Source organism: Phascolarctos cinereus, unplaced genomic scaffold (genome assembly GCF_003287225.1).
Source record: "Phascolarctos cinereus isolate Bilbo 61053 unplaced genomic scaffold, phaCin_HiC Scaffold_5;HRSCAF=322, whole genome shotgun sequence".
Lineage (NCBI taxonomy): Eukaryota > Metazoa > Chordata > Mammalia > Diprotodontia > Phascolarctidae > Phascolarctos > Phascolarctos cinereus.
Genome location: NW_027555958.1, coordinates 291,066,593 through 291,092,327, shown reverse-complemented (window position 1 = coordinate 291,092,327; position 25,735 = coordinate 291,066,593). Strand labels below are relative to the sequence as shown.

The 25,735-nt window shown below is 39.1% G+C and overlaps 1 protein-coding gene across 1 annotated transcript in view; it reads left to right on the top strand.

Annotated features, from left to right (window-relative positions):
* MRC2 (mannose receptor C-type 2) overlaps positions 1 to 25,735 on the top strand; it is a 101,819-nt gene that overhangs the window by 32,381 nt on the left and 43,703 nt on the right. The window contains exon 2 of the mRNA XM_020997570.2: positions 25,222 to 25,635. Coding sequence (XP_020853229.1) covers positions 25,222 to 25,635 — 414 coding nt within the window. The remainder of the gene's footprint in view (positions 1 to 25,221; positions 25,636 to 25,735) is intronic.

Genomic DNA, 25,735 nt, shown 5'->3' with positions numbered 1-25,735 from the left:
CAGATGTCATTTTCTTTTTAATTTTTTGTCAGCTCTCCCAATCTGATGGATATGAGGTGGAACCTAAGAGTTGCTTTAATTTGAATTTCTCTAATTAGTGATTTTGAGCATTTTTCCATATGTCAATAGAGAGCTTAGTTTACTTCTTTCCTCTTATAATTTTATGTAATCAAAATTGTTCATTTTGTGATTTCCTATATCCCTCATTTGGCCACAAACTCTTCCTCTATCCATAAATCTGCATCCCAGAAATTTTGGCATGTTGTTTCATCTTTACTTCTACATACTGATGGTTTCTATGATTTGTTCTTTGGCCTACTTATTATTTAGGAAATTATTGTTATGGCTGTATATAGGTCTTTATCTTTTGTTTGTGGTCACTGAATCAATTTCTCTTTTTATTGCATTATGGTCTATAAAAGATGTATTAACTATTTCTGCCTTTTAATAGGTATTTTCAATATCTCTGTACCCTAGTGCCTAGTAAATTTTTGTAAAAGTTCCACGTGATGCTGAGAAATATGTATATTCTTTTGTTGTCTCATTTAGAAGATGCCATAAATCTTTTAATCTCTAGTTTCTCCAGCAATTTGTTTATTCCATGTTTTCCATTTTATTTATCTTTCTGAGAGACTTATACAAAACTGAGAGATAGATATTGAAATATGTCACTATTGTGTTACTGTCTGCATCTTCTTGTAGCTCTGATAATGTTTCCTTTATGAATGTAGATGCTAGGGCATCTGTAGCATATAAGCTCATAATTATATTGGTTTGTTGTCTACATTTCCTTTCAACATAACATAGTTTGCTTATTTAATCCCTTTTTGTTTTTTTGAATGTTTTTGCTTTGTCAGATGGCAAGATTGCTACATCTGCTTTTTTGGATTTGCAAGATGCACAGTCAATTTTTTTCCATCCCCTCAGTTTTATTTTGTGTATATATTTGTTTTTTAAATGTGTTTTTTGTGAGCACTAGATTGTAGGGCTTTATTTTCTTATCCAATCTGTCACTCTTTTACATTTTATTGGATTGTTTAATACATTCATACTTAGAGTTAAAAGAATAAAGTTTGTATTTTCCTCCTTTGTCTTTTTTTGGCTTTTTTCAGGTTATGGTTTTTCCCTCTTTTCTGCAGTAAGTGCAATATTATTGCATTTCATTAACTTGCTTTCATCTTTTTTTTAAGATGGTCCAGTTCCCACTGGCTGTCTTCTCCTCATCCTTGATTCCTCCCTTTTTGTTTGTTATCTCTTTACCTTTGGGGTTTTGCTTATTAGTTCTTTTTTCTCTCTCTCACTTTTATATGGTTACATAATTATTCTCCCCTTTCCCCATCTCAGTTAGTCAAGTAGATTCCCCCTTTCTGTCTTCTTCTACTAGCCCTTTCATTAGTTTTTAAAATTTCATTTTTTGTGCCCCTTTAAAAAAAAAACAACTTCCCTCAATCCACCCTCTCTTTCTGTCCACTGTAGACCTTCATTCTCTGATATAACTATCACATGTCTTAGAATTTTCAGCCTTGTTTTTTTTTTTTTCTGGATGCAATCAGAGAACTCTTTCAATTGGTATTTAATTTTCTATGTTCAGAACTTCTGGGCAGTTCTTTTATATTATTTACTTCATCATGGTGTTAAGGATTTTGACTTACCACGTTCTTCTGGGAGATCTATGACCCTTAAGTTGTTTCTATGCCTCCTATCTTCAAGATCAGTATGTTTTATTTACATTGTAAGCATGTTTTTTAAAAAAAACATTTTGTTTGCTTTTCTTCTAGATTGTCCTTTACTTCTGTGTTTTTGCATTCTCAACCTATTATTCTCTCATTTGTTTCTTTGGTGAGGTTTGCCATTACAGACTCCAGTTTTCTATTCTTTCTATTATTTTTGCTATGAAGGCCATAAGTTTTGCTCTTATAATTCTCATTTCTCTTTTGAACCATTAAGGAGTAGCATGTTGTGTTTCCATGTTCTCCTCACATTCCACAGGGTCCTCTGTTTCATCAAGAGTTGGATAATTTTCCTTTGTTTTGAAGTATTTATTCATAAGTGCCTGAACTTCTCTACTAGATCTGGAGGCAATTTTTCCTTCTGTTATTTCTGGTTTTTTTTTCATGTTAATTTATCTATTTATGTTCAAGGTCTTTTCTTGTACATGAAATTTTTGGTAATTTCAGTCTCCTCCTCCTCCCCCCCCTTTTCTCCCTTCTGACATACTTTCTGAGTCCCTCTGCTCTGGTTATGGTTTCCTTGGGGACTGAATCTCAAAGAGGCTCAACTTCCTCCCCCACACAGCAATTCATAGTTCACCAGCCTTGATCTCTGCCCCAGGTGACTTTTAGGTCGTCAGAACTAATCCCAGATGAATGCTATATGCTCTTTCCCTTAGGCTTAGTGGAGTGCTGCACAGCCCTGCCTCTCCTCCCTGCCCCCACCCCCATAACCCATACACATAGTGTCTTGTCCTGGTGTCCTGGCCTGTTTCCTCTGTTCCTTAGTTCTTTGGCCAGGCTTTTTGGTTCGGAGTTTTGCAGAGCTGGTGCTACAGGGTTGTCCACCCCTGTACTAGCTCCTTTTGTGTTACGGGTTGTCTGCCCTGGCATGAGCAGTTTAGAGCTTTGCAGTGCTGGGGTTTTAGAGTTATGGCCTCTGGCAGGCTTTTGCTCCTGAGGGACTGTACCTGCCTGCCTGTCTGTGGAGACCAGGGCAAATTTTCACAGCCTGGACCTGGGATCTTCTTGCAACTAGAAAGAGGGAGGGGAGACCAGGGTGTGGGGATAAGTTTTGTTGTAAGCCTGTGTTATGTCTTCCCATCTGCTAGTATCTCACTGCTGTTAGTGTGGGAGGTGGGAGAGGGGTGCAGAGTGAGTTCATAGATTTGAGTTTTTGGGTTTTTTTTAAACCTTCTTTTGGATTCTGGGTGTACTAAACCATGAAGACAAGTGAAGTTGCTTTTTTCATTAGCACATAATTTCTGTGCTGGAGAGATTTGAGAGGTTGTGGGGTCAGAGAAAATGTCTTGTCTTCATCTTGTTGTTCATGTGGCTCAGAAGTCCTATCCATAAATTGAGAAGTAATTTTTTTTCCGTTCCTCTCATTTGTTTATAATGTGATTTTCAAAAACCTAGGTCATATATCCATTTTGAACTTATCTTGGTATATAAGTGAAACATATAAGAAGCATAAAATTTGATGCTTCAGCCTCTAATTTTAACTCAGTGTGAATCTTTGTTTCAATGTGTTTCTTATTAACAATGTATTTTTGGACCCTCCTTTCTAATATATTCTGCTATTCTCCATTCTATGGGTGAATTCATACCAACCATATTCATGATTATTATTGTTAATTGTGTATTTATTTCCATTATATCCTCTAATTCTTTTTCCTCTCTTTTCACCTCACTTCCTCTTTGCAACAAAGACAGAGTAAGAGAAGAAATGTGATCAAATTAGTAAACAATAATAGTGATTTTTTCCCCTACTTCCCTCTCTCTCCTACCTTCACTAAGCCTAGACCCTAGTCTATGGTTCTTACATATATTCTTTCTCCCTTTTAATCTAATTTTTATCTAATCTAATATTTATGATTCATCCTCCAAAGATGCAATTTGTTTTGCTTGTGAAGATTCATTCCCTGGTTCTGTCCTCCCTTTTCTCTCTCTCCCTGCCCCTTCCCCCCCTCACCTTTCTCTGTCCCCACTTGATTTGTTGTTGAGTTCAATGTATTTCCAAGTCAAACTCTTTGTGTGTCTGTGTGTGTTTAATTTTCCTTTGTTTGTATACCCTTCTTCCTTGTTAATATACCTTTGTTTGTAGGGGCCACCTCCAGTCGTCCTGATCTATATTTTGCCATTGGACCCAGATGGCTCTGGAGGAGAAAGTGAGGCTGGGGACCTTGCACAGCTCTCCCTTGCTTAAATCCAATTCACTTGCAGGTCATGACATCATCTTCCTAATGTCATGGTCCTCTTCAAGAAAGAAGGAAAAACAACAACTACCACCTTGTTTGTATATTTCTAGAATACCCGATTTTGAGGAATAGTAAGTTTTTCCCTCTTCTTTCTCATTTATTCCCTGTGTTTTCTTTTCTCCCTCCATGTTCTTACCTCTCAATATCAACAGAATAGAACAAAACCACACCCTGTTCTGGTATTTGCATGTTACTTGATTCCCTTTGTGACCCTTGAAGGCTGTAAGATTCTGAAGTGACACATTTCTTCTCTTTTTAGAATGTAAACACTTTATAATTGTTTGGCTTCTTGGAGTTGCTGAAATATAATTAACATTCTAGGTTTCTTCTGACTCCTTTTTTGCATTTTAAGTTTCTACTCAGCTCTGATCTTTTCAAGAAATTCTTTAAGTCCTCTACTCTATTAAAGATAAACTTTTACCCCTATAAGATTACATTTCATTGTTGTTGTTTTTAATGGTAAGTCATTCTTGGTTGTAAGCTTTTATCCTTTGTCTTTTTGAATACCATTTTCTGAGATTTTTCTTTCCTCTATTGTAGTGCAGTACAGTCTTGTGTGATATTGACTGGTTCCTTGGTATTTGAATTATTTTTTTTTCTGTCTGCTTGCAATATTTTTTCTTTGACTTGAAGTTCTGGAATTTGTCTATGAGTTCCCTAAATATTTTGGTTTGTTTTCTCTTTTGGGCAGTACATGCCTTCCTTCAATGTTTCTTTCTCTTTTTCCCTCCTCCCCTCCCCTCCCTTGCTTCCCCTCCCCTCTCCTCTCCTCTCCTCTCCTCTCCTTTCCTTTTTATCTTTTTTTTTTTTTTTTTTGCTTTGCTCTCTCATTCTACTAGATCCAGGCAGTTTTCTTTTATGATTTCTGAAAGTATATTATCCATGTTTTTGTTTTGTCATGGTCTTCATGGAATCCAATGATTCCTAAATTCTCTTTCCTTAATCTGTTTCTCAGATTAGTTGTTTTTCAGAGTAGATAACTTACGTATTCTTCTTTTCCCCAAGTCTTTTGACTTTGTTCTAATATTTCTTGTTTATTATGGTCTTTAAGGAAATGAAGTTTTATTACTGTCTTTTGTTTTCACATTGCCAACATTCTCCCCTGTATATCTATCTCCTCCTCCTCTTCCCTTAAAAGCCATCCCATATAGCAAAGTATATTGTCATTGAATTCTGATTGCTGTATTGTTTTTCAGGGAGTCCATTACTAGGGTAAGGTTTTCCACATTTTATTCTGGGTTGTTTTTTCACCTTCCATTTTTTTTTTCATTCTGAGCTCTTATTTAAATTTAAATTTCATTTAAAAAATCTTTTATTTCATTTTGTTCCATGTTCTTGTAGTCATCATGGTCAAACTAATTTTTTTGACTTCTTTCTGAGGTTCTATTTGTACCTTTTTATACTAGATTACTTCTTTGGTTTCTCTTAGTAGTTCTTCATTATGCTTGATGTTTTCTTCCATTTACTAATATTTTCCCAGATATGATTCCTTTTCTAAAACTTGCAGGCTTCAGATCTGTGTTTTTGGGATTTTCACTGGCTTCCCTAGTAGGAACCCTCTCTTAGCCTTTAGAGGTTTGGTTCACTTTTTGTGTAGTTTTATACTGTGTAGGAAATCTTACTTTGGGTGTACTTTAGTTTTCTTTTGCTATTGTGTTTGTGGGAGAGAGTTGGGGCTCTCTACAAAGTGGGAGTGGAAGATGAATTGACCTGTCCACTATTTTCCCCAGGTGGTGTTTTAGGGCAAAGTTTCCAGGTATTGGCTCATTCATGGTTTCCTGACTTTTCTAAGCTGGGCGGTGCTAGGGTAGGTTTTGTGTTCGTGGGGAAGACAACAGAAAAATATAGGAAATCGCAGTGCTTTGGTCGGCTTGTTGATGGTTCTTATGGATTGCTTAGGGCTTCGTGAAAGCAGGAAGAGGTCAGGTATCCCTATAGACATTTCTCCCTCTTGGGGATGAGCTATCTAGTTGGGGACCCGAAGATACCTCTGGGTGATGACGGCAGGGCAAGAGCAGAAGGTGGGGAGCTCTGGGATTGCGTCTAGTTCTTAGGAGAACTTTGTATTATTACTTCCTAAAAAACTCATCTATGTTTGAGTATAATGACGATGACTCCTAACTACCCCCATTTCTCCTCTGAATCTATTCCTGTATCTTTTTTTGGTTCCACAAACAAGACCACACTCTCGTTAGCAGTCAAGTTGTTCAAAGTTTATTTCCCACAATCTTATAGCTGGGGGAATCAACTCTCTTTTCAGAACAAGGGATTCCAAAATGTCATTGCATATAATGACACCGATATGATTACTGTACAGAAGTCAGAGAATTACATTAGAATCTGTAAAAGCGAATGGACTTCAGTGAGGTCAGGAGAAGGGCAAGGGGAGAAGCTTCAAAGGCACATTTGACACTCAAATCAGGATGCACAGTTCTGGGAAACTGGGGAAGAGGAGAGGGATTGGGAATGAGATTATGTAACCCTGCTATTCAAGCAAGATAAGTACCTGTAATGATCTGTACGTGACGACCAGCACAGTTTGGGGAGACAGTTATTCCTTTCCAAATAAGAGAGAGTCCCAGCTTTTGGCAAAAAGTTTATTAGGAGCCTAAAAAAGAGATAGTCAGTGGCCTTGAGTAGCTTATAAAACCAGTTCTTCAAGTTTGGCAAGTTTATAACTAACAATAGATTTCTTTTCCTTCAGCATAAAACAGGTTAAACAGGCCCTTCTGATTTTTAATAAAGGAAAGCATTTTTTAAGTATAAGTTAGATAAAGGTCCATGTATAGAATATTTTTGTGTCATTTCAGTTGTGTCTGACTCTTCATGACCCCATTTGGGGTTTCATTGGCCAAGATCCTGGAGTGGTTTGCCATTTCCTTCTACAGTTTTACAGATGAGGAAACTGAGGCAAACAGGGTTAGGTGACTTGTCCAGGGTCACCTAGCTAGTAAATGTCTGAGGCCAGATTTGACTCTTCCTGACTCCAGGCCCGGTGCTCTATCCACTGCATCATCTAGCTGCCACATAGAATACAGTGCAATGCAACAAACGGGAAAGGAGGTAAAGCAGATTTGGAGTATAAGTAAAGAAATTTTTTTCCAATACAGTGTCTAACTGACCTTAAGTATTCTCCACCTAGATGTCTTACCAAGACCTCAGACTTATGTCCAGGGGCCAGCAGCTAGATGGCTCAGTGGCTAGAGCACCAGCCTTGGAGTCAGGAGGACCTGAGTTCAAACATGGCCTTAGACACTTGCTAGCTGTGTGACCTTGGGCAAGTCACTTAACCCCAATTACCTAAAATTAAATAAATAAATAAATGAATAAAAATTTGGGGCAGCTAAGTGGCACAGTGGATAGAGCACTGGCCCTGGATTCAGGAGGGCCTGAGTTCAAATCCGGCCTCAGACTAAATACTTGATACTTATTAGCTGTGTGACCCTGGACAAGTCACTTAACCCCAATTGCCTCAAAACAAAACAAACTTATGTCCAAAATTGAGTTTATTACCTTTCTTCCTAAATGTGCTCTTCCCTGTTTCTATGGAACCAGTTTCTCGCCTTGAAATCTCAAAGTGATATGTGACCCTTTCCTCTCCTCTACCTCTCTTATCTAATTGGCTCCCAAGTTCTATGGATTCTACCTCTAAAACCATGGATGTGTATAGAGTGTGGGCAAGATATACTGGCACCCTTCTGATATTGGGGGTTAGCGCCAGTGTTGAACACAGAGCCTGGCACACAGAAGGTGCTTGTTTCTTTCCTTGTTGTGATTTGGAGGCCTGAACTGAAAGCCAAGAGTTTTAATACTAGTTCTCCCACCTCTGCCAATAAGCTTCTGTGTGATCTTGGGAAAGTTGCTTTATCTCTTTAGGCCTCTATATATCTATAAATTGAAGGGACCGGGCTAGATGACCTCAAAGTTCCCTCCAAGGCTTAGCAACATGGTGCTAAGCCTTCAACATTATCTGATTCTAAACTATCTTAGTCACCCTTTTATTCATTGTTCAGAGGTCTCTAGAGCCTAGCTCAGAATTATCATTGAGTTCTTAATCAGTTAACATGTTCTTGCTGTATCATGCAAAGAAACAGTGTATCTGTCTTCCTGGTCACCCACTTGAGAGCCATTCAGTCTTAAAGTACCCTTCACAGGGAAAAGAAGTGGGTACCACCAATGTTTATTTTGGCTTCCACCTTCCTGACTGTGTTGGGATGGGGAGGGTGAACATTCGGCATTTTAAGAACTTGGAAAAAAAAAGTCAAGAACAGATTTTTCAGACCTTCAAGGGCACTGAACTTAGTTTTGACCTTGGTTTGTTAAGGGGCCAGCCATTCTGATTGGGGCTACCGTTCATGAAACTGGTTTCAGTGTTGGACCTGAAACATAGTGCTGCTACTGGGGTGGGGGTGGGAGAATCCTTAGGACAGAATGTCAGCCTTGAAGAGGTACACCGAGTCTCTCAGCCTCTCTTCCATTGCTTCCCACCCCAATCTCCCCTCTTTAGGCGTTACAACAGTGATACAACCCGATGGAGAGGTGGGAAGCACGGAGCTTCTGTAGAGGAAGAGTAAAGAGGTCAGTCCTGGCTATGCTGAGCTTGGAACAGCTGATGAGCACAGAGAGACAAATGAGCTGCAACAAGGCAAATGTAGCTCTCATTGTGCAAAGAGATGGGGAGAAAGAGTGGTATGAAATAAGAGAGGAAGAAGCAGGATGAAACAAGGGAGCACAGTCCAGTGAAGAACAAAACATGTCCGGGAGAGATGTTTATTAGAGTACCATAGATTTAGATGTGGAGGGATCTCAGATTCTATCTAGTCCAGTCCTTTCATTTTACAGAGGATGAACTGAGGCCCAGAGACGTTAAATGACTTGCCCAAGGTCACACAGGTGGTAGTGTCAAGACCATAGTTCCCTACCATAATAATAATAATAAAAAATATTTACATAGTACTTTCTATGTGCCAAACACCGGGTTAAGTGCTTTACAAATTTCAGTTCATTTGATCTTTGCAACAACCCTATAAGGTAGGTGTTATCCCTATTTGACATTTGAGGAAAGTGGTTAAGTGGTTTGCCCAATATTACATAGCTAGTGTCTGAGGCTGGATTTGAACTCAAGTCTTTCCTATGCCAAGCCAGGGCTCTTATTCACTGTGCTACCTAGCTGCCTAGGGAGGTACCTGTCTAATAAAAAGAGAGGGAGGTGAATTTTCTTGCTTTCGTCTCTTCTTTGGGGATAAGCTTTTAAATAATATGTATTCACATTACATATTTCTCCATTTTGGGATTGTTGTTCTTAACATTTACCATGTTGTAGTTATTTTTCTGGGTTCTGTTTACTTCGGTCTGCACCAGTTCACATAAATCTTCCCATTCTTGTCTGAATTCTTCATTCATCAGCACAAGATTTTTTCACTGTGTTCATTTACCACATTTTGTCCCACTACTGTCCAATCTATTTTGTTTCCATTTCTTTGCTCCTACAAAAAAGTGCTGCTGTGAATATTTTGTCATAGAGAGGACCTGGAGGTTGGGAGATTTGCCTCAGGGTACTTAGATCTTGGGGGGAGGGTCATGCTTCCTTCCCATGAGGCTCCTCTGGCCTGCTGTTCCTATTCCAGGTGATGTGATTGTGTAACAAAACACCCCTGCTTCCTTACCTGATCCCTGGACACTTCCTTCTGAATCCAATGGCTATCACTCTTTCACTTTCCTCCACTATCGAGTCCTGAGCCTCCACGAGCTGCCTACCCCTCCTTTTCTCCCCCCACATTAAATAACTGACCATTAGAGGTCATCAGGCTTGCTATGAGGGCACAGATCAGAATCTCTGGAGGGTGGATTACTCTCCCAGCACAGTTATACCTTACTGAGTTTGTATTTGCACCTCACCTTTCACAGGGGATGCCTACAATCAGTAACTATGTGGGTGTGTACCCCTTTAGATGGCATTCTTTAATTTTCTTGCACCAAAAGTGAGCTGCTCTCCTACCCCAGATGCTAGAATTCCTACTTATATCTCAGCATTGAATGAAGCCTGTGAAATCATGAAGGATCCAGGATGGGGGAACGGGTGGGGGGCTTGTATTGTTTACTAAATCCTAGAGCATTAGCCCCTTGTCTATCACTCTGTCTTCTTTTTTAAAAATTAATTAATTTATTTTTAGTTTTCAACATTTACTTCCATAAGCTTTTGAATTTTAAATTTTCTCCCCCTCCCTCCCCACTTCCCTCCCCAAGACAGCATGCAATCTGATATAGGCTCTACATATACATTCCTATTAAACATTTTCACATTAGTATGACTGTCTTCTTTATGTAATAAGTTGCACAAAATGTCTCCACAAAAATTTTACAAAAAAAAAAAATAAACAAAAAAAATCTTTCCAGCTAGACAATGGGGAGAATAGGATCCAGGAAGTCATACTGTGTATATATATGAAATACCTACAGAACACTTAAAAATTACAGCTCACATCTTTGGAGCAATTCAAGAATTTTCACCCATAACAGTCTGATGAGCTAGTTGTATGAGTTTTATTGTTGCCATTATACAGATGAGAAAATTGAGGCCTAGAGATGTGAAATCATTTGTGCAAGGTTACCCAGTTAGTAAGTGACAAAGTAAAGATTCAAAGCAAGGTCTGTTGACTCTAAAATTGGTATTCTTTCTACAATAGAACCATATCTCTTCAATTTTGTTTTTGTATTTGTCTTTGGTCCTGTGCTATAATTTCCAATGGTGGACACTCCTTCCACCAATGCAGATTTTCACCTCCTCTATAACTTACAGTCTTATGGCATTGCCTTGGACACTTGACAGTTGCTATGTAATATATGAAGACGAACAAGATAATATACATCTTTAAACAAATTTTAAAAAATAAAGTGCACACATCAAGTACTAAAAGGACATAGTTTTTGGAAGAGATGAATGTAAGCTAAGATTAGTTGGGACTGCTGGGGAGTATAATGGATAAAGTGTCAAACTTAGAGTCAAAAGACCAAAGTTCAGATCATGCCTCAGATACTCACTGTGTGACCCTGGACAAGTCACTTTCTCTTTCAGAATCACTTTTCACCTCTGTAAAACTGGCGTCCTGATAGCATCTATGTCAAATGTTGTTATAAGGCTCAAATGAGATAATGTAGGTAAAATACCGTATAAATGTTAAAGTATTACTAATTAAGACAGGTCTGTTAGAGGTATAGTGGCAAGAGTGTTGGAACAATAGTCTGAGAACCTAGATTAAATCCCCGCCTCCAATTTACTGTCTATGTGATTTGGGGACAGTCCTTTCATCAATTGCCTCTGAGCTGTTTTGTTGTCATTGTTCAGTCATTTCAGTCATGTCTAACTTTTGTGACAGCATTTGGGTTTTCCTTGGCAAGATCCTGGAGTGGTTTGCTGTTTCCTTCTCCAGCGCATTTTGCAGATGAGGAAAGTGAGGTAAACAGGGTTAAGTGACTTGCCCAGGATCACACAGCTAGGAAATGTCTGAGGCCAGATTTGAACTGGGAAAATTAGTCTTCCTGACTCCAGGCCTAGCACTCTATGCAGTACATCACCTAGCTGTCCTCTGGGTCTGTTACTTCTTATGGAAAATAAGAGATTGTAAGAGATGATCACTAAGGTCTCTTCTATAAACTTCTGACATAGTTCAATGAAGAGTAGAGGGTAGGAGTGTGAATGCTTTGTACATAGGAGACATTCATTAAATGTCTGTGAAATTGAATTAAATGAATAAAGCATTGCAGGAGATTATAAATTCCTCGTGGGAAGGGATTACGTATTATACTTTGTGTCCCATAGCACTCAGCATGGGATATGGATGTGAGAAAGGTGTTTAGCAAGTTGCCCAGTGGTACAGAGATAGCAAGAATCGATTAATCTTGAGGGCTGAGAAGCACTTTGGTTGACATGGAATAAAGGGGCCATAATGAGAAGTGATAAGAGATGAGGTGGGAAAGATCAGGGTTGGAGGGTGGAGCAATTGATGAAGAACTTTGATAAATATATATATATGTGTGTGTGTATGTATGTATATGTGTATATATATATATATAAACATATAATATGTGTGTATACAATCACACATACATATACACACATGTGTATGTGTGTATATATGTATATATTTATGTATGTGTATATATATGCATATGCATGTATGTATGTATGCATAGGGCTGTGTATAGTTGGGTATCAGGCAGCTGAAGTAGATCTCACACACTGAATGATTCCTCCTTCTAGAGCTAGGAGAAAGTCAGGAAGAAGGAGGCACCAGAACATTAACCATGATGATGAGAGCTTCTATCAATCAATTAGTCATCAAGCATTTATTAAGAACTTACTATGGCATTTTTAAAGTGCTTGCTATGGGCCAGGCAGTGCCTAAGAGTCAGAGATATAAAGAAAATACAAACGCAGTCCCTGCCCTCATAGAGCATACATGCTAATGGAGAAGATGAAATATAGAACAGTGGTTATCTATGTGCATTTGCCTAAATGTACATAATTGGGTATTGTTTATGGTAAGTTGCTCTGTCTAGGGTGTGGCAAGTAAAAATAATTTCAAGAAACAAAGTTTTTGGGTAAATAATCAATTTTATCAGCCATGGCCAGCGACAATCTAGACAAAGGAGATCTACCTCCACCCGAGCTTGAGTGAGCAGAATTCTTCTTAGATTGGAGATAACTTGTAAGGTTGGGGGGGGGGTCTGATTGATAGAGAAAAAAGTTAGTTCAACCTTTCAGAGTCTGAATTTTTTAAATGAGGACTTTAGAGAAAGGGGGAACTCTGGATCTCCACAAATCATTGCTTATTAGTAATCATTTTTCTCAAGGGGTAGGGGTACCCTGAGGGTGGAGGAGAGCTATTCCTCAAGGGTGCCTCATTTATAATTGGTGCTTTCAACTGGTCAGGCCTGGCTGGGTTGTTTCTGCTGATTCAGATCCATTTTCAAGACTTGGCCTGGGGATGAGATTGTCTCATTGAAAGCAGCTGTTCCCCTTGGCTCTTGTCCCAGCTGGCGGGCCAGCCACCTCTCCCCAGGATGACCCCTCACATCTGCATGCCCCAAGAGGCTCGGTTCCTCAAGGACTCACTCTTCCCCGCCCAGATCAAACCAGAGTCTAGCATCCAAGGCTCTCCATCAATTGCTTCCCAAACCTCCAACTTTCCAACCTTGTCCTTCATGCTTTTTGAACATGGTCCCTCTCTCCTTCAATAAACTGCTCCGCTTGTTACCCCTCACATGTCTTTCTCGTAATCCAGCCTTTGTACCTTTGCCCTTGCCGTTCCCCCTCCCTCCCTTGGAAATTCTCCCCCCTCCCCCCCCACCTCGCTTGTCCGTGCCTGTCACTTCCTTCAAGGCTCAGTTCAAAATTCCTCTTCCTTGTGAAACTTTCTTGGATGCTGTTACTTGTATATTCTTTATTCCTTTAGCAATTATATTTGTAGTACACTTAATATCACTTTTATCCAGAAGTCTGACTTCCAGCAAACTCAGAGCCAGAAATCTGGAATCATATGACGAAGTCTTCTGAACCACAGACAGCAGCCACAAAACACAGACATTTTTTCCACAAAACACTGGCCTTCTTTCCCCAAGACAACAGTATGTATAAGTGAATATCCTTACCACCCCTTCATCCCCACTTCTTCGTCTTCAAAAGACATAGTGACAGCAGAAGTGATAGTTAACCAGGAGGCAAAAGACAAAAATATCTATAAACAGCAGACAAAAAATACAAGAAGGCTATAATCAGGGGCCATTTAGTGTAGCACCAGACATTCCTACATACCCACTTACTGTATAGTAATTGATGTCAGGGAGTCAGTTGACAAATATTTATTAAATAGCCACTGTGTGCCAGGCACTGTTTGTAAATGATGACCTTGAGTAATCATGGAATCAACCTAGAAGGACTTATTAAATGCTATTATATACCAGACTAAATGGACTAGACCCTGGGGATACAAGTACACAAATGAAACTCCCTATTTGGAAGGAACTTATATTCTAATAGGAGACTGTATGTATGTGTGTGTGTGTGTGTGTGTGTGTGCGTGTGTGTGTGTGTGTGTACATATACTCATACATATGTATTTCACACAGAGTGAAATACAAATCCATATAAAGTAACTAAATAGAAGGTAATATGGAAGGGAGAGCACTAACATTTGGGGGATCAAATCACATTCAGTATCTTCTAAATAAAAAGATAGGAATGTAAACCATTCATCTTAGAAAGATTTCTATCCAAAATAGGTAAAAATTTATGGTATTTAAAGGGATAAATTTCATTATCCTTGACTACATGTTGTATACAATATTTCTCCAGTAACTTCATGCTTGAATTCTCAGTCTCTCCAACCAATAATAGCTGATATTTCATAGGCAGAGGTTCTTAACCTGGTTTCCATGAACTTTTTTTTTTTTGAGAGTAGGACTCCCTATCTCACCCAGGCTGGAAGTGCAGTGGTCATTCATGGTCGTATCTGATTACTGATTAGCATAGGAGCTTTAATCTGCCCTATTTTTCTGATCTGGGTTGTGTTTTTAAGTTTTATTGATATGTTTTGTTTTTTACATTATAAACACTTACAGATTACTCTCACTTTTGTAAGAAAGTAAAACTAAGAATACAGTGACCTGATCTGAAAGTGCATGCCACATTTCACATCTGTAGCACCATTCTCTCCCCCTCCTCATTTAAAAAAAAAACCAGAAATCTTATTTTTTCTGTCTCCCATTGGACAAAAAAAGAAAATACACTTCTTATAACAAATATAGTCAAGCAAAACAAATTCAATGATTGTATACAAAAATGTATAATTTCTTATTCCATATCCTAAATCCATCACTTTTCTTTAATGGATAGTATATTTCACCATCTGTCCTCTGGAGTCATAATAGTTCTTACAGTTATTAAAATTATGTGTTTTTACAGTGTTGGTGTTATAGTAAAAATGGTTTTCCTGCTTCTGCTAATTTCATTCTTTATCAGTTTGTAAAAGTACTCAAAATTGTTGATTTTTATAATATTGATATTATAGCCTAGCACAGTGCCTGGTACGTAGTAGGCACTTAACAAATGTTTATTGATTGATTTATTATTGATTGATAGTATAAATTGTTGTCCTGGTTCTGTTTGCTTCATGTGACGAGCATTCTCTTAGTTTCCAGTTTTTTGCCATCACAAAAAGAATTGCTATAAATGTTTTTTACATATAGGACATTTTCTTCCTTCTTCCATCACTTTTGAGTAGAGGCCTAAGAGTGGTCTACTTGTTTCAAAGAGCATTCACCACTGAGTAACTTTTCTGTATAATTCTAAATCACTTTACAGAATGTTCATGGTCATTTATAGGTCTGCCACCTACACGTTAATGTGCCTATTTTTCCATAGCCCTTCAACATCTATCATTTTCCTTTTTTTAAAAGTCGTCTTTGCAATTCTGATGGGTGTGAAATGGAACCTCAGAATTGGCTTAATTTCCATTTATCCAATTAGTAGTGATTTGGAACTCTTCTCACATGACTATAGATTCCCTGGAGACCTGCCTGCTTATATCCTTAATATGTTAGTTGGGGAAAGGCTCTTTTCTTGTACATTTGAATCAGTTTCTTACGTATCTTGGAAATGAAATCTTTTTCAAGAAACTTGATGCAAAGATTTCATCCTAGCTGTTTCCCATTAAATCTTAACTTTATTAGATGTGTTTGTGCAAAAACTTTTACATTTCATATCATCAAAATTATCCATTTTATCCTTTGTGATCCTCTCAATTTTTTGTTTAGCCCTTGTTAGGCAGCTTGGCGTTTCTTTGCTGGGAGATGGAGAGAAAAGCCTTCACATTAGTCCTAGACTCAGTTTGGCCACCCAGTTGACTTTAGCACTATTGCGGCTCAGAGCTCTTGAGTTCAAGAAATCCACTAGCCTCAGCTTATCCCAGTAGTAGCAGGGATTACAGGTATATGTCCTCTTCCTTGGCTGTGTCAGTATCATGAGATAGGATTCACCAGATTGCCAAAAGAGTTTGTAACCCTCCCCCCCCCCCGCCCCAAACAAGGTTAAGAATCCCTGCTGTAGCCTCTTGAGGTTCCCTAAATGCTCTCTTCACAACAGCTCTTCGAGGTACAGATTGCAAATGTTATTACTTTATCCATTCCACATCATAGGGGATAGAGATGTGGTGCCCCTGTGATCTGGAAAATCCTTGTAAAATTTTTTGGCCCTCCCTTTGTACCAGAGAAGAAATCTGAATTATTATGGTATTAAAAGATAAACTATATTAATACGTGTGCTTGCCAAAAAGACTATTTTATGGAGACCTCATACAGGGCAAGTGCTCACATGGTGGTCAGAAAAAGAGAAGCAAGAACACCCCTCAAGGGCTCTCTTAAGAACTTTGGAATTGATTGTGTGATGTGGGAAACACTGGCACAGGACCTGCCTGCATGGTGTGCCCTCATCAGAGAAGGTACTGTGCTCTATGAGCAAAATAGAACTGAAGTAGCTCAAAAGAAACGTGAGATGTGCAAATTTAGAGAATACACTCCAAATGTTCACGTGGACTATTTGTGCCCGATCAGTGGTAGAGCATTCTGAGCCCACATTGGTCTGATCAGCCACAGTCAGATGCACAGTGACTCTAACACAGTAATGTCATTTTGGTCCTCTCTGAGAACAAAGGACAACAGCCTAACAATATTGATATTATATAGTACTATACATACATTTTATACATTTCTGAGTTTCTAAATTTTTTCCATGTTGTCTGTTGGTCTTTGCGTGTCATCTGCTGCTTCCGCAAAACTCCCCCCAAATTCCCATTTAATTTCTTATGCTGATCCGTGATATATCAAAACCATGATGGGGAGAGTCATGATGTAGAAAGGATAACTGTATTCCCATTTTACAGATGGTGAAATGGCTGGGGTATAGAGTGTTAAGTGACTTGCCCATGGTCACACAGCTAGTAAGTGTCAGAACTGGAACTAGAATCCAGGTCTCCTGTTCCATAGCACCACATGACTACCCAGCCCTAGCACCATGTGCAATGCTTAGCAAATGTTCATGAGCAAACTTGTTGGGATCTAGAGAGGAAAGGTTGGACAGGAGGGTGAAGGATTGTCTTCCTGGATCCTTCTTCTGAGACAACCCACCTCTGTGGCTACTAAGTGTCAGTCCTCAGTGCCTTTTCTCACTCAGGATTTAGCAGACTGTGTAGAGTAAGAACATAAATATTGTTCCACTGATTTAATTTTGTCCTAGTCTCGACCTTTCCCTTACCACAATCATTAGGGAAAGCCTTTCCTGCTTATTATGGTCTCTTCTTCCTTAGATTATCTTGCACGTGCTTATTTACATGTTGGTATCTTCCAATAGAATATAAGTTCCTTGAGGGCAGGAACTATTTTTCCTTTTGTCTTTGTCTCCTAAGTACTTAGCTCAATGCCTTGCACATTGTAGATGCTTAATAAATGCTTGGGTTTTTTTAATGTCCTTTTTATTATTTCAAACTTGACAAACATCAATATTTCCATGTACAAAGGTTCCTTTCTCACCCCAAGGCAGTTGGGGTTAAGTGACTTGACCAGAGTCACACAGCTAGTGAGTGTTATGTGTCTGAGGCCAGATTTGAACTCAGGTCTTCCTGACTCCAGGGCCAGTGCTCTATCCACTGCACACCTAACTGCCCCTCCCCTATACAAAGTACAGAAAAAAACCCTGAAACTTTGAATCTCTAATGTGTATAACTTCTTCTCCTTCTTCTCTTCCTCCTCCTCCTCCTTCTCCTCTTCCTTCTCCTTCTCCTTCTCCTTCTTCTCCTCCCCCTCTTCCTTTTCTTCAATATTTTAAACTTTGCATGGTAGTTCCAATACTTTGGTATTTATCTGGGTTCCCTTTTGAACTCCTTTCTCTTCTGTTTATTTTTAAAATTATTTATTAATATTCTTTTCTTCCTTTTTTAGCTTTCCTTTCATTTTCTGAATTTCCCTTCACCCAACCTCCCCCCAAATCCCTCCCTTGTAACAAATAAGCATAGACAAGAAAAATAGATCCACACATTGACCATGTCTGAAAATGTACATTTCATTCTGTGCTTCTAAATCTACCATCTCTCCACCGAGAGGCTCGTAGCATGCTCCAATATCATTTTTGTGGAGTTTTGACTGGTGATTACATTGACCATAGATCTTAAGTCTTTTACAATGTATTAATATCATAAATTGTTGTTATAAATTCTCTCTGCATCTGCTTATACAAATCCTCCCAGGTTTCTCTACATCCTTCCCTTTCATAAATTTTTATAGCACAATAATGCCCCAGTACATTTACACACAAAAATTAGTTCAATAGTTTAATCAATTCCTAATTGATAGGTATCCATTTTGTTTTCAGTTTTTTGCTACAGTAAAAAGTGTTGCTATAAATATGTACATCCTTTCCCTCTTTCTTTGTAAAAGTCTAGTAGTTGTAATCACTAGGTTGAAGGGTATGTATGCTATAGTCACTTTTGGGGTATAGTTCCAAATTGCTTTCTAGAATGGCTGTGCCAATTCACAGTTTCACCAGCAATGCAATGGTGTACCTGTTGTCCCTGAAACAATTGTCATTTTCCTTTTTTGTCATCTTTACTAATCTGATGAGTGTATAGTAAAACTTCAGACTTGTTTTGTTTGCATTTCTCTTGCTATTGAGTATTTGAGCATTTTTTCATAATATTATGAACTTGACAAACACCAGCAAACATGAACATTTACCATCTCTATGCTGATGATTCTCAAAGCTACCTAACTTGCCCCAACTTCTTTGCTGACCTCCAGTCTCATATCTCCAACATGTCAAATGCTAGAGAAAGGTCAAGAAGTATGAAGATTGAGAAAAGGCCATTGGATTTAGCAATTAGGAGATTATTGGTAACTTTGGTGAGAGCAATTTCAATGGAATGATGAGGTTGAAGCTGGATTATAAGGGTTAAGAAGAGACTGAGAGGAAAGAAAGTAGAGGCATCTGTTATCGATGTTATCATTTCTGTTATTGTATCTGTTATCCTTTTCAAGGAGTTTATCCACAAAGGACAGAAAAGATACAGGATGATAATTATCGAGATAGAAGGAACAAGTGAGGATTTTTTGAAGATGGGAAGACATGGGTATGTTTGTAGGCAGCAGGGAAGTAGACAGGGAGAGATAGAGTAGGGATGACAGAGGGTGCAATTTGTTGGAAGAAATAGGATGGAATGGGATTGCTTGTAAAGGTAGAGGTGTTAACCTTAGTAAGGCTGCTTCTTTGTGTGAGACAGGGGTAAAGGAGGAGATAGTGGCAAAAAGCACTCACTATGTGCCAGGACTGTGCTAAGTGCTTTACAATCATTATGTCATTTGGTCCTCACAATGACTCTGAGAGAAAGGTGCTGTTGTTATCCCCAATTTACAGATGAAGAAACTGAGGCAAACAGAAGTTAAGTCACTTGTCCAGGGTCACACAACTCTTATGTGTCTGAGGTCATATTTGAACTCGGATCTTCCTGACTCCAAGCCTAGTACTGTACCATGTAGCTGCATCTGAGTGATATGAGAAGAGGAAGAGGGGAGAAGAAGGAGCTCATAGCAAATGGCCTTAATTTTTTTCTGTAAAATATGAGGCAAGGTTTTTAGCTGAGAGGGTAGTAGTGGGAGCCATGGGAGGTTTGAGGAGGATAAAAAAGATTTGGAAGAGCAGCTGTGGAGAGTGGAATAGTGAGTTGATAAGGAAGGTGTAGAAGGATTGCCTAATGGCAGTGAAGCCTGACTGAAGCTGTGTAACATAAATTTGTAGTGGACCCAGTCAGAATGATTGCATCATTTTCTCCACCTTTGTTCAGCAGATGGTGTGTAGAAACAAAGGCAGCAGATGGTGGGAGTGATCCAAGGCTGAGCCTTGACAGGTGCAATTGGTGATGTGATAAGAGGGCAAGGGACTCAAGGTAATAGGTAGAGTTGATCTGGTTGACCAAGGGGTCAAGAGGGGGAAAAGAGGAGAGTGACCAGTACAGGTAGGAGGGTCTGGGAGAGAACTGAAGGACCAAGGGATTGGAGGTCATGGTGTAGATGGAGAGTGGGGTTTGGTAAGCGAAGGCAGAGAGAGAGGTGGAGAGCCAATAGATTATGGTCATTTAAGGAGATGATGAAATTCTTGAACATGGAGGTGGTGCATTTGTGGGTGATGGCAATGTCAAGAGTATGATCCTCTTTGTGTGTGGCTGAGGTGGGGTGGAGGAGTAAGCTATGGGAAGTAAGTGGGTTGAGGAACTGAATGATTAAAGTCTTTGAGGAAGAGTCACTACATATGTTGAAGTCCCCTAGTATTATGGCAGGAATTGTGGAGAAGAGAATAATTGTGAGCCTGGAATCAAACTCATTGAGGAAGAAAGGGGAGTAATTTAGAGAAAACAGCTACCGGATTTTGATTGGATGATAGATAAGAATTTCAGGAGAACTAGGTGGCACAGAACCTTAGGTCAGGAAGATGAGTCTTCCTGAATTCAAATCTGGCTGTAGACACTTACTAGCTGGGTGACCCTGGGCAAATCACTTAACCTTGTTTGCCTCAATTTCCTCATCTATAAAATGAACTGGAGAAAGAAATAGCAAACTATTCTAGTATCTTTGAAAAGAAAACCCCAAATCAGGTCACGAAGATGGACGTGACTGAACCACTGAACAACAACAGTAACAGATGTGAATTTCATAAATGTAAAAGGAGAAATTACAGAGTGGGGAGCCTGGAAATGGCATTGGGGAGCAAAGAGTATTCCAACTCCCTTTCCTTGACCAGTGAGCGCAGGGGAATGAGTGAAAGGTGCAGCAGGTACTGGAAAGAGTGGCCAGGGATTCTGTGTCACCAGGAAGAAGCCAGGTTTCAGTGATCACTAAATGATGGAAGGAGTGGGAGAGGAAAAGATTTAGGATGAAGCAAAGTTCATTGCCTATGGAACAGGCATTCCAGATATATCTAGGTCAGGTATCTTTTTTGGAGTTTCTTGTACCATATGGTGTGAGATGTTGGACTAAACCTAATTTCTCCTAGACTGCTCTCCAAATTTCCCAGCTGTTTTTGTGAAGTAGTTAGAGATCTTGGATTTATTTAATACTGTGCTGTTCTATTCAATTGCTTCTGGGTCTAGTGTCCCTGATGTTTTTCACTGATCAACATTTCTATTTTTTAACCAGTACCAAAAGTTTATGATGATTATTGCTTTTTAGTATAGTTTGAAATCTTGGACTGCTAGGTCTCCTTTCCCATTTTTTTCATTATTTTCCTTGAGATTTTTGAACTTTTGCTTCCAGTTTAATTTTGTTATTATTTTTTCTGATTCAACAAAGGAACTCCCTGGTAGTTTGATTGGTATGGAACTGAATATGTGTTAATTTAGATAGTGTTTTCATTTTTATTATATCAGCTAGCCCAACCATGAGCAATTAAATGGTAATTATTTAAATTTGTATTTCTATAATGAGTGTTTTGTAGTTGAATAGCTTGTGTAATTCCTGAGTATGAATTGCTAGCTGGACTCCCAGATATTTTGTGCATTCTATAATGGAATAAATGGAATTTATTTCTTGATCTCTTCCTAAAGGGCTTTGTTGGTAATATACAAGAAAGCTGATAATCACTGCAAAAATATCCAAAAAAGTATTAGCAAAGAGGCTACAACTATTGTGAGATTGTATTTTCTTTTGTTTTTGTGTTTTGGTCATGTTTGATATTGGCATTTTGGCCTTGCCTCCTTCTTTAAAAATTAGATTAGCTAATGGTTTATCTATTTTATTAGGTTTTTTCCTTAAAAAAAACAGTTCCAGGTTTTATTTATAAATTCAGTGCTTTTTTGTTTCAAATTTTGTTTATCTATTCCTTGATTTCAAAGAATTTTTATATTTGGGTTTTTTGATTTGTTGCTTTTCTAATTATCTTAATTAATGACCAATTCATTGATTCATTTTTTCTCTCTTCTGTTGAAAGTGTTAACTGATACAGAATTTCCCCTAAGGACTACTCTGGCTGAAATATGAAAGTTTTGTTTTGGTTTTTTTGCTAGGCAATTAGGGTTACGTGACTTGCCTAGGGTCACACAGTTAGTATATGTTGTGTGTTGTGTGTCTGAGATTGAATTTGAACTCAGATCCTCCTGATTTCAAGGCTGGAGCTCTATCCACTGCGCCACCTAGCTGCCCAATGCAAAAGTTTTGATATATTGTCTTACTGTTGTTTTCCTTGAGGAAATTAGCTATTTTTGTATGATTTATTTTTTGATTCACCAATTTTTTAGTATTAAATTATTTTGTCTCCCTTTAAGTTTGAAGCCTTTTTTCAAATGCTTTTACTAAGATACTTTTTTTTTTGCCATTGTGGTAAAGGATGGGTTTAATAGTTTCCCTTTATACTGTTTATGAGGGTGTTTTGCCTGGGCACGTGATCAATTTTTGTAAAAGTGTCATGCACACCTGAGAAACATGTATATGTCTTTCTGTTCTTATTCAGTAATCACCTGTGATCCATACTCACTTTTAAACAATTCTATACAGTCCCTTAACATATTTCTAATTTATATATTCTTTTTAGATTTGTCTTGGTCTGAAAGGGGAGCATTAAGTTCCCTAACTACTATGGTTTTGCTGTTTATTTCTCCTTAAATTTTTTTTTAAATTTCAAGTACTTAGATGCTATTCGATTTATTGCATTTACATTAAACATTTATATAATTTCATTATTTATGATACCTTTTAGCATAATGTAGTTATCTCTTTTAATCATATCTTTAATTTTACCTTGTTTAAAATCATGATTCTTATCTCTTGTTTTTTAAAATATCACCTAGTGCATAAATTTTGCTCTAGGCCCTCAGTTTAACTCCATGTGAATCCTTATGTTTCAAATGTATTTCTCGCAACGAACATATTGTTGGGTTTTATTTTCTAATTCATTTGCTACTACCATCCATTTTGTGGATAAATTTATCCCGTTTAGCAACATTATTACAATTGCAAATTGCCGTTTTCTTTTACCGTATATCATATATTTATTTATACAAGATTTATCTTGTATCTTTTCTGCATTTGCTCTTGACCCTCCTCTTAGAAGAAGAAGAAGAGGGGGAAAGAGAATTTACTTGATTGTGTGTGTATATGCGCACGCTTGTGCGTGTGTGTGTGTGAGGGTCACTAGATGCCTTCTCTTCTCATTTTACCCTTATTATTTATATACTTTTCTAATGAACTCATTTTATATGCTTTTAAAAATCCTTTTCAGATATTTTCTGGAGTTTAGGGCAGTGGGGCTTTTCTGTGACCTTTCATGCTGCTATTTTAACCAGAAGTCAATTGTTTTTTTAATCGAAGACTGTCATACTCAAAACCCCACATTTATATTTTATCACATGGGGCACTCAGTCAGATTGGAGTCACATATGCTTTTGCGGGGAGGGAGGAAGTGGTTTGGATGCTGGCCTCTTTGGAGTCCCGGTCTAAAATGTCCAGCTTTATCTCTGGGAAGGCTCTTTAGAACCAGCTGGTATTTTTCCCTTTCTCTGGTCTCAGGCCCTTTCCCTACCCCCTGCAGAGGGACATTTTCCATTAACCCATCACTGACCTTGAAGGAACTTTTGACTTCAAAACATTAAATCCCTGGAGGAGGCCTAGGGCAGCCCTGGAGAGTTCAGTTGTGGTTTGTGGGATGACACAACAGAAGGAATGAGAGAAAAGAATAGATTGAGAGGGCAAAGCACAGCCAGGACAAGGTCTGGCTACTGAGGTCCCTCCCTTAAGTAGTCTGCTCAGTCCTATCCAATGAATACTGTTTGGGGATTGAAGAAAAGGATGCTAGAGCTGTAGCGATCAACACCCTGACTTCCCTACTGGTGCCAAAGTCTCACAGGAGGGGTGATCACACATCCTGGAATACCAGAGCTGAAAGAGGCCTAGAGGTCATCTAGTATAAACCATGGCCCCTCCCTCCCCACCTCCCCAGTTCATTAAAAAAAATAACTTTTTTAAACTGGTCAATTTTTTGAACTAATTAGTTCATCAATTACCTTCCTATATATTACTCTACTTTTAAGAAACAAAAATATTTAAGCAAAACTGACAAAGCAACCACATTTCATTGTATAAGCAACATTCTCCACCTCGTTGGGAATAGGTGTTTTGTCCTCTCTTCTCTAGGACCAAGATTGTTCATGGCAATTGATCTGAGTCCAGTTTCCTATTTAGTTGTTTTCATTTATTTCATTGAAGTCATTGTGTATATTGTTTTCTTCTTTCAGTGTCATTTCATACAAGTTTTCTCATGCTTTTCTGAATTCTTCATGTTCATTTTTGGGGGGGGGGCCTAGGCAATGCGGTTAAGTGACTTGCCCAGGGTCACACAGCTAGTAAGTGTCAAGTGTTTGGTCTGAGGCCAGGTTTGAACTCAGGTCCTCCTGACTTTAGGGCCAGTGCTCTATCCACTGCGCCGCCTTGCTGCCCCTTCATGTTCATTTCTTATGGGGCAATAATGTTCCATTTTATGGAGAGAACACAGCTTGTTCAAACCCTTTCATCTTACAGAGAAGGAGGATAAATGACTTTCCCAAAGTCATGCTGTCTTGTATTTGGCACAACCACTATTTTAACCCAGGCCTTCTTACTCTCAATCTAACTCTCTTTCCATGACAACATCCTGAGATTTGGAGTTGGGGAGTATGTCCTGATGAAAGTTTTTGAATATGTCTCTTGACAATGTGTAAGATGAATAAGAGAAGGGGAAAGGAGAGAGAGACAGAGAGAGACACAGACAGAGACAAAGAATGAGAGACAGAGACAGACAGAGAAAGAAAGACAGAGACAAAGAATGAGAGACAGAGAGAGATAGAGACAAAGAATGAGAAAGACAGAGACAAAGACAGATAGAGGCAGACAGACAGAGACAGAGACAAAGAATGAGACAGAGACAGAGACAAAGAATGAGACAGAGAGAGACAGAGGCAGAGAGACAGAGACAAAGAATGAGAGAGAGAGAGAGAGAGAGAAAGAGAGAGGGAGGAGAGAGGGAGGGAGGGAGAAGGAGGCTGGGGTCAACTAAGAGGTTATTTTACAGACTAAAGTCACAGAATGATATCAGCGGGGATGTGTGCAGTCATAGAACGATGTCAGTGGGGATCAATGAACAGAAGAGACATTTTTAATGCCTTATTACCTGCCTTCTTTTCCAGAGCCCAGTGTCTTCCTGATCTTCACTCAGGGGCTACAAGGCTGTCTGGAGGCCCAAGAGGGACAGGTTAAGGTCACACCAGTCTGCAATACCAGCCTACCTGCCCAGCAGTGGAAGTGGGTCTCCCGCAACCGGCTCTTCAACCTGGGCACCATGCAGTGTCTGGGCCTGGGCACTGCCTGGCCTGGTGCCAATGCAACCACAGCTCCATCCCTGGGCACCTACGAGTGTGACCGAGAGGCCCTGAGCCTGCGCTGGTACTGCCAGACACTGGGGGACCAGCTGTCTCTGTATCTGGGCGGCCAGACAGGGAACACCTCAAAGACTGTCCTCTCTGATCGAGGAGACCAGACAAGGGGCAGCCAATGGCGAATCTATGGGAGTGATGAGGATCTGTGCTCTGTACCCTACTACGGTGAGGGGGCCAGGGAAGGATAGCACTTCCCAAAGAGAGAGTGGGGAGAGGTGAGAGTAGGGCCCAGGGCAGGAGCTGGCCGAAAGGGAGCCCTCTGAGT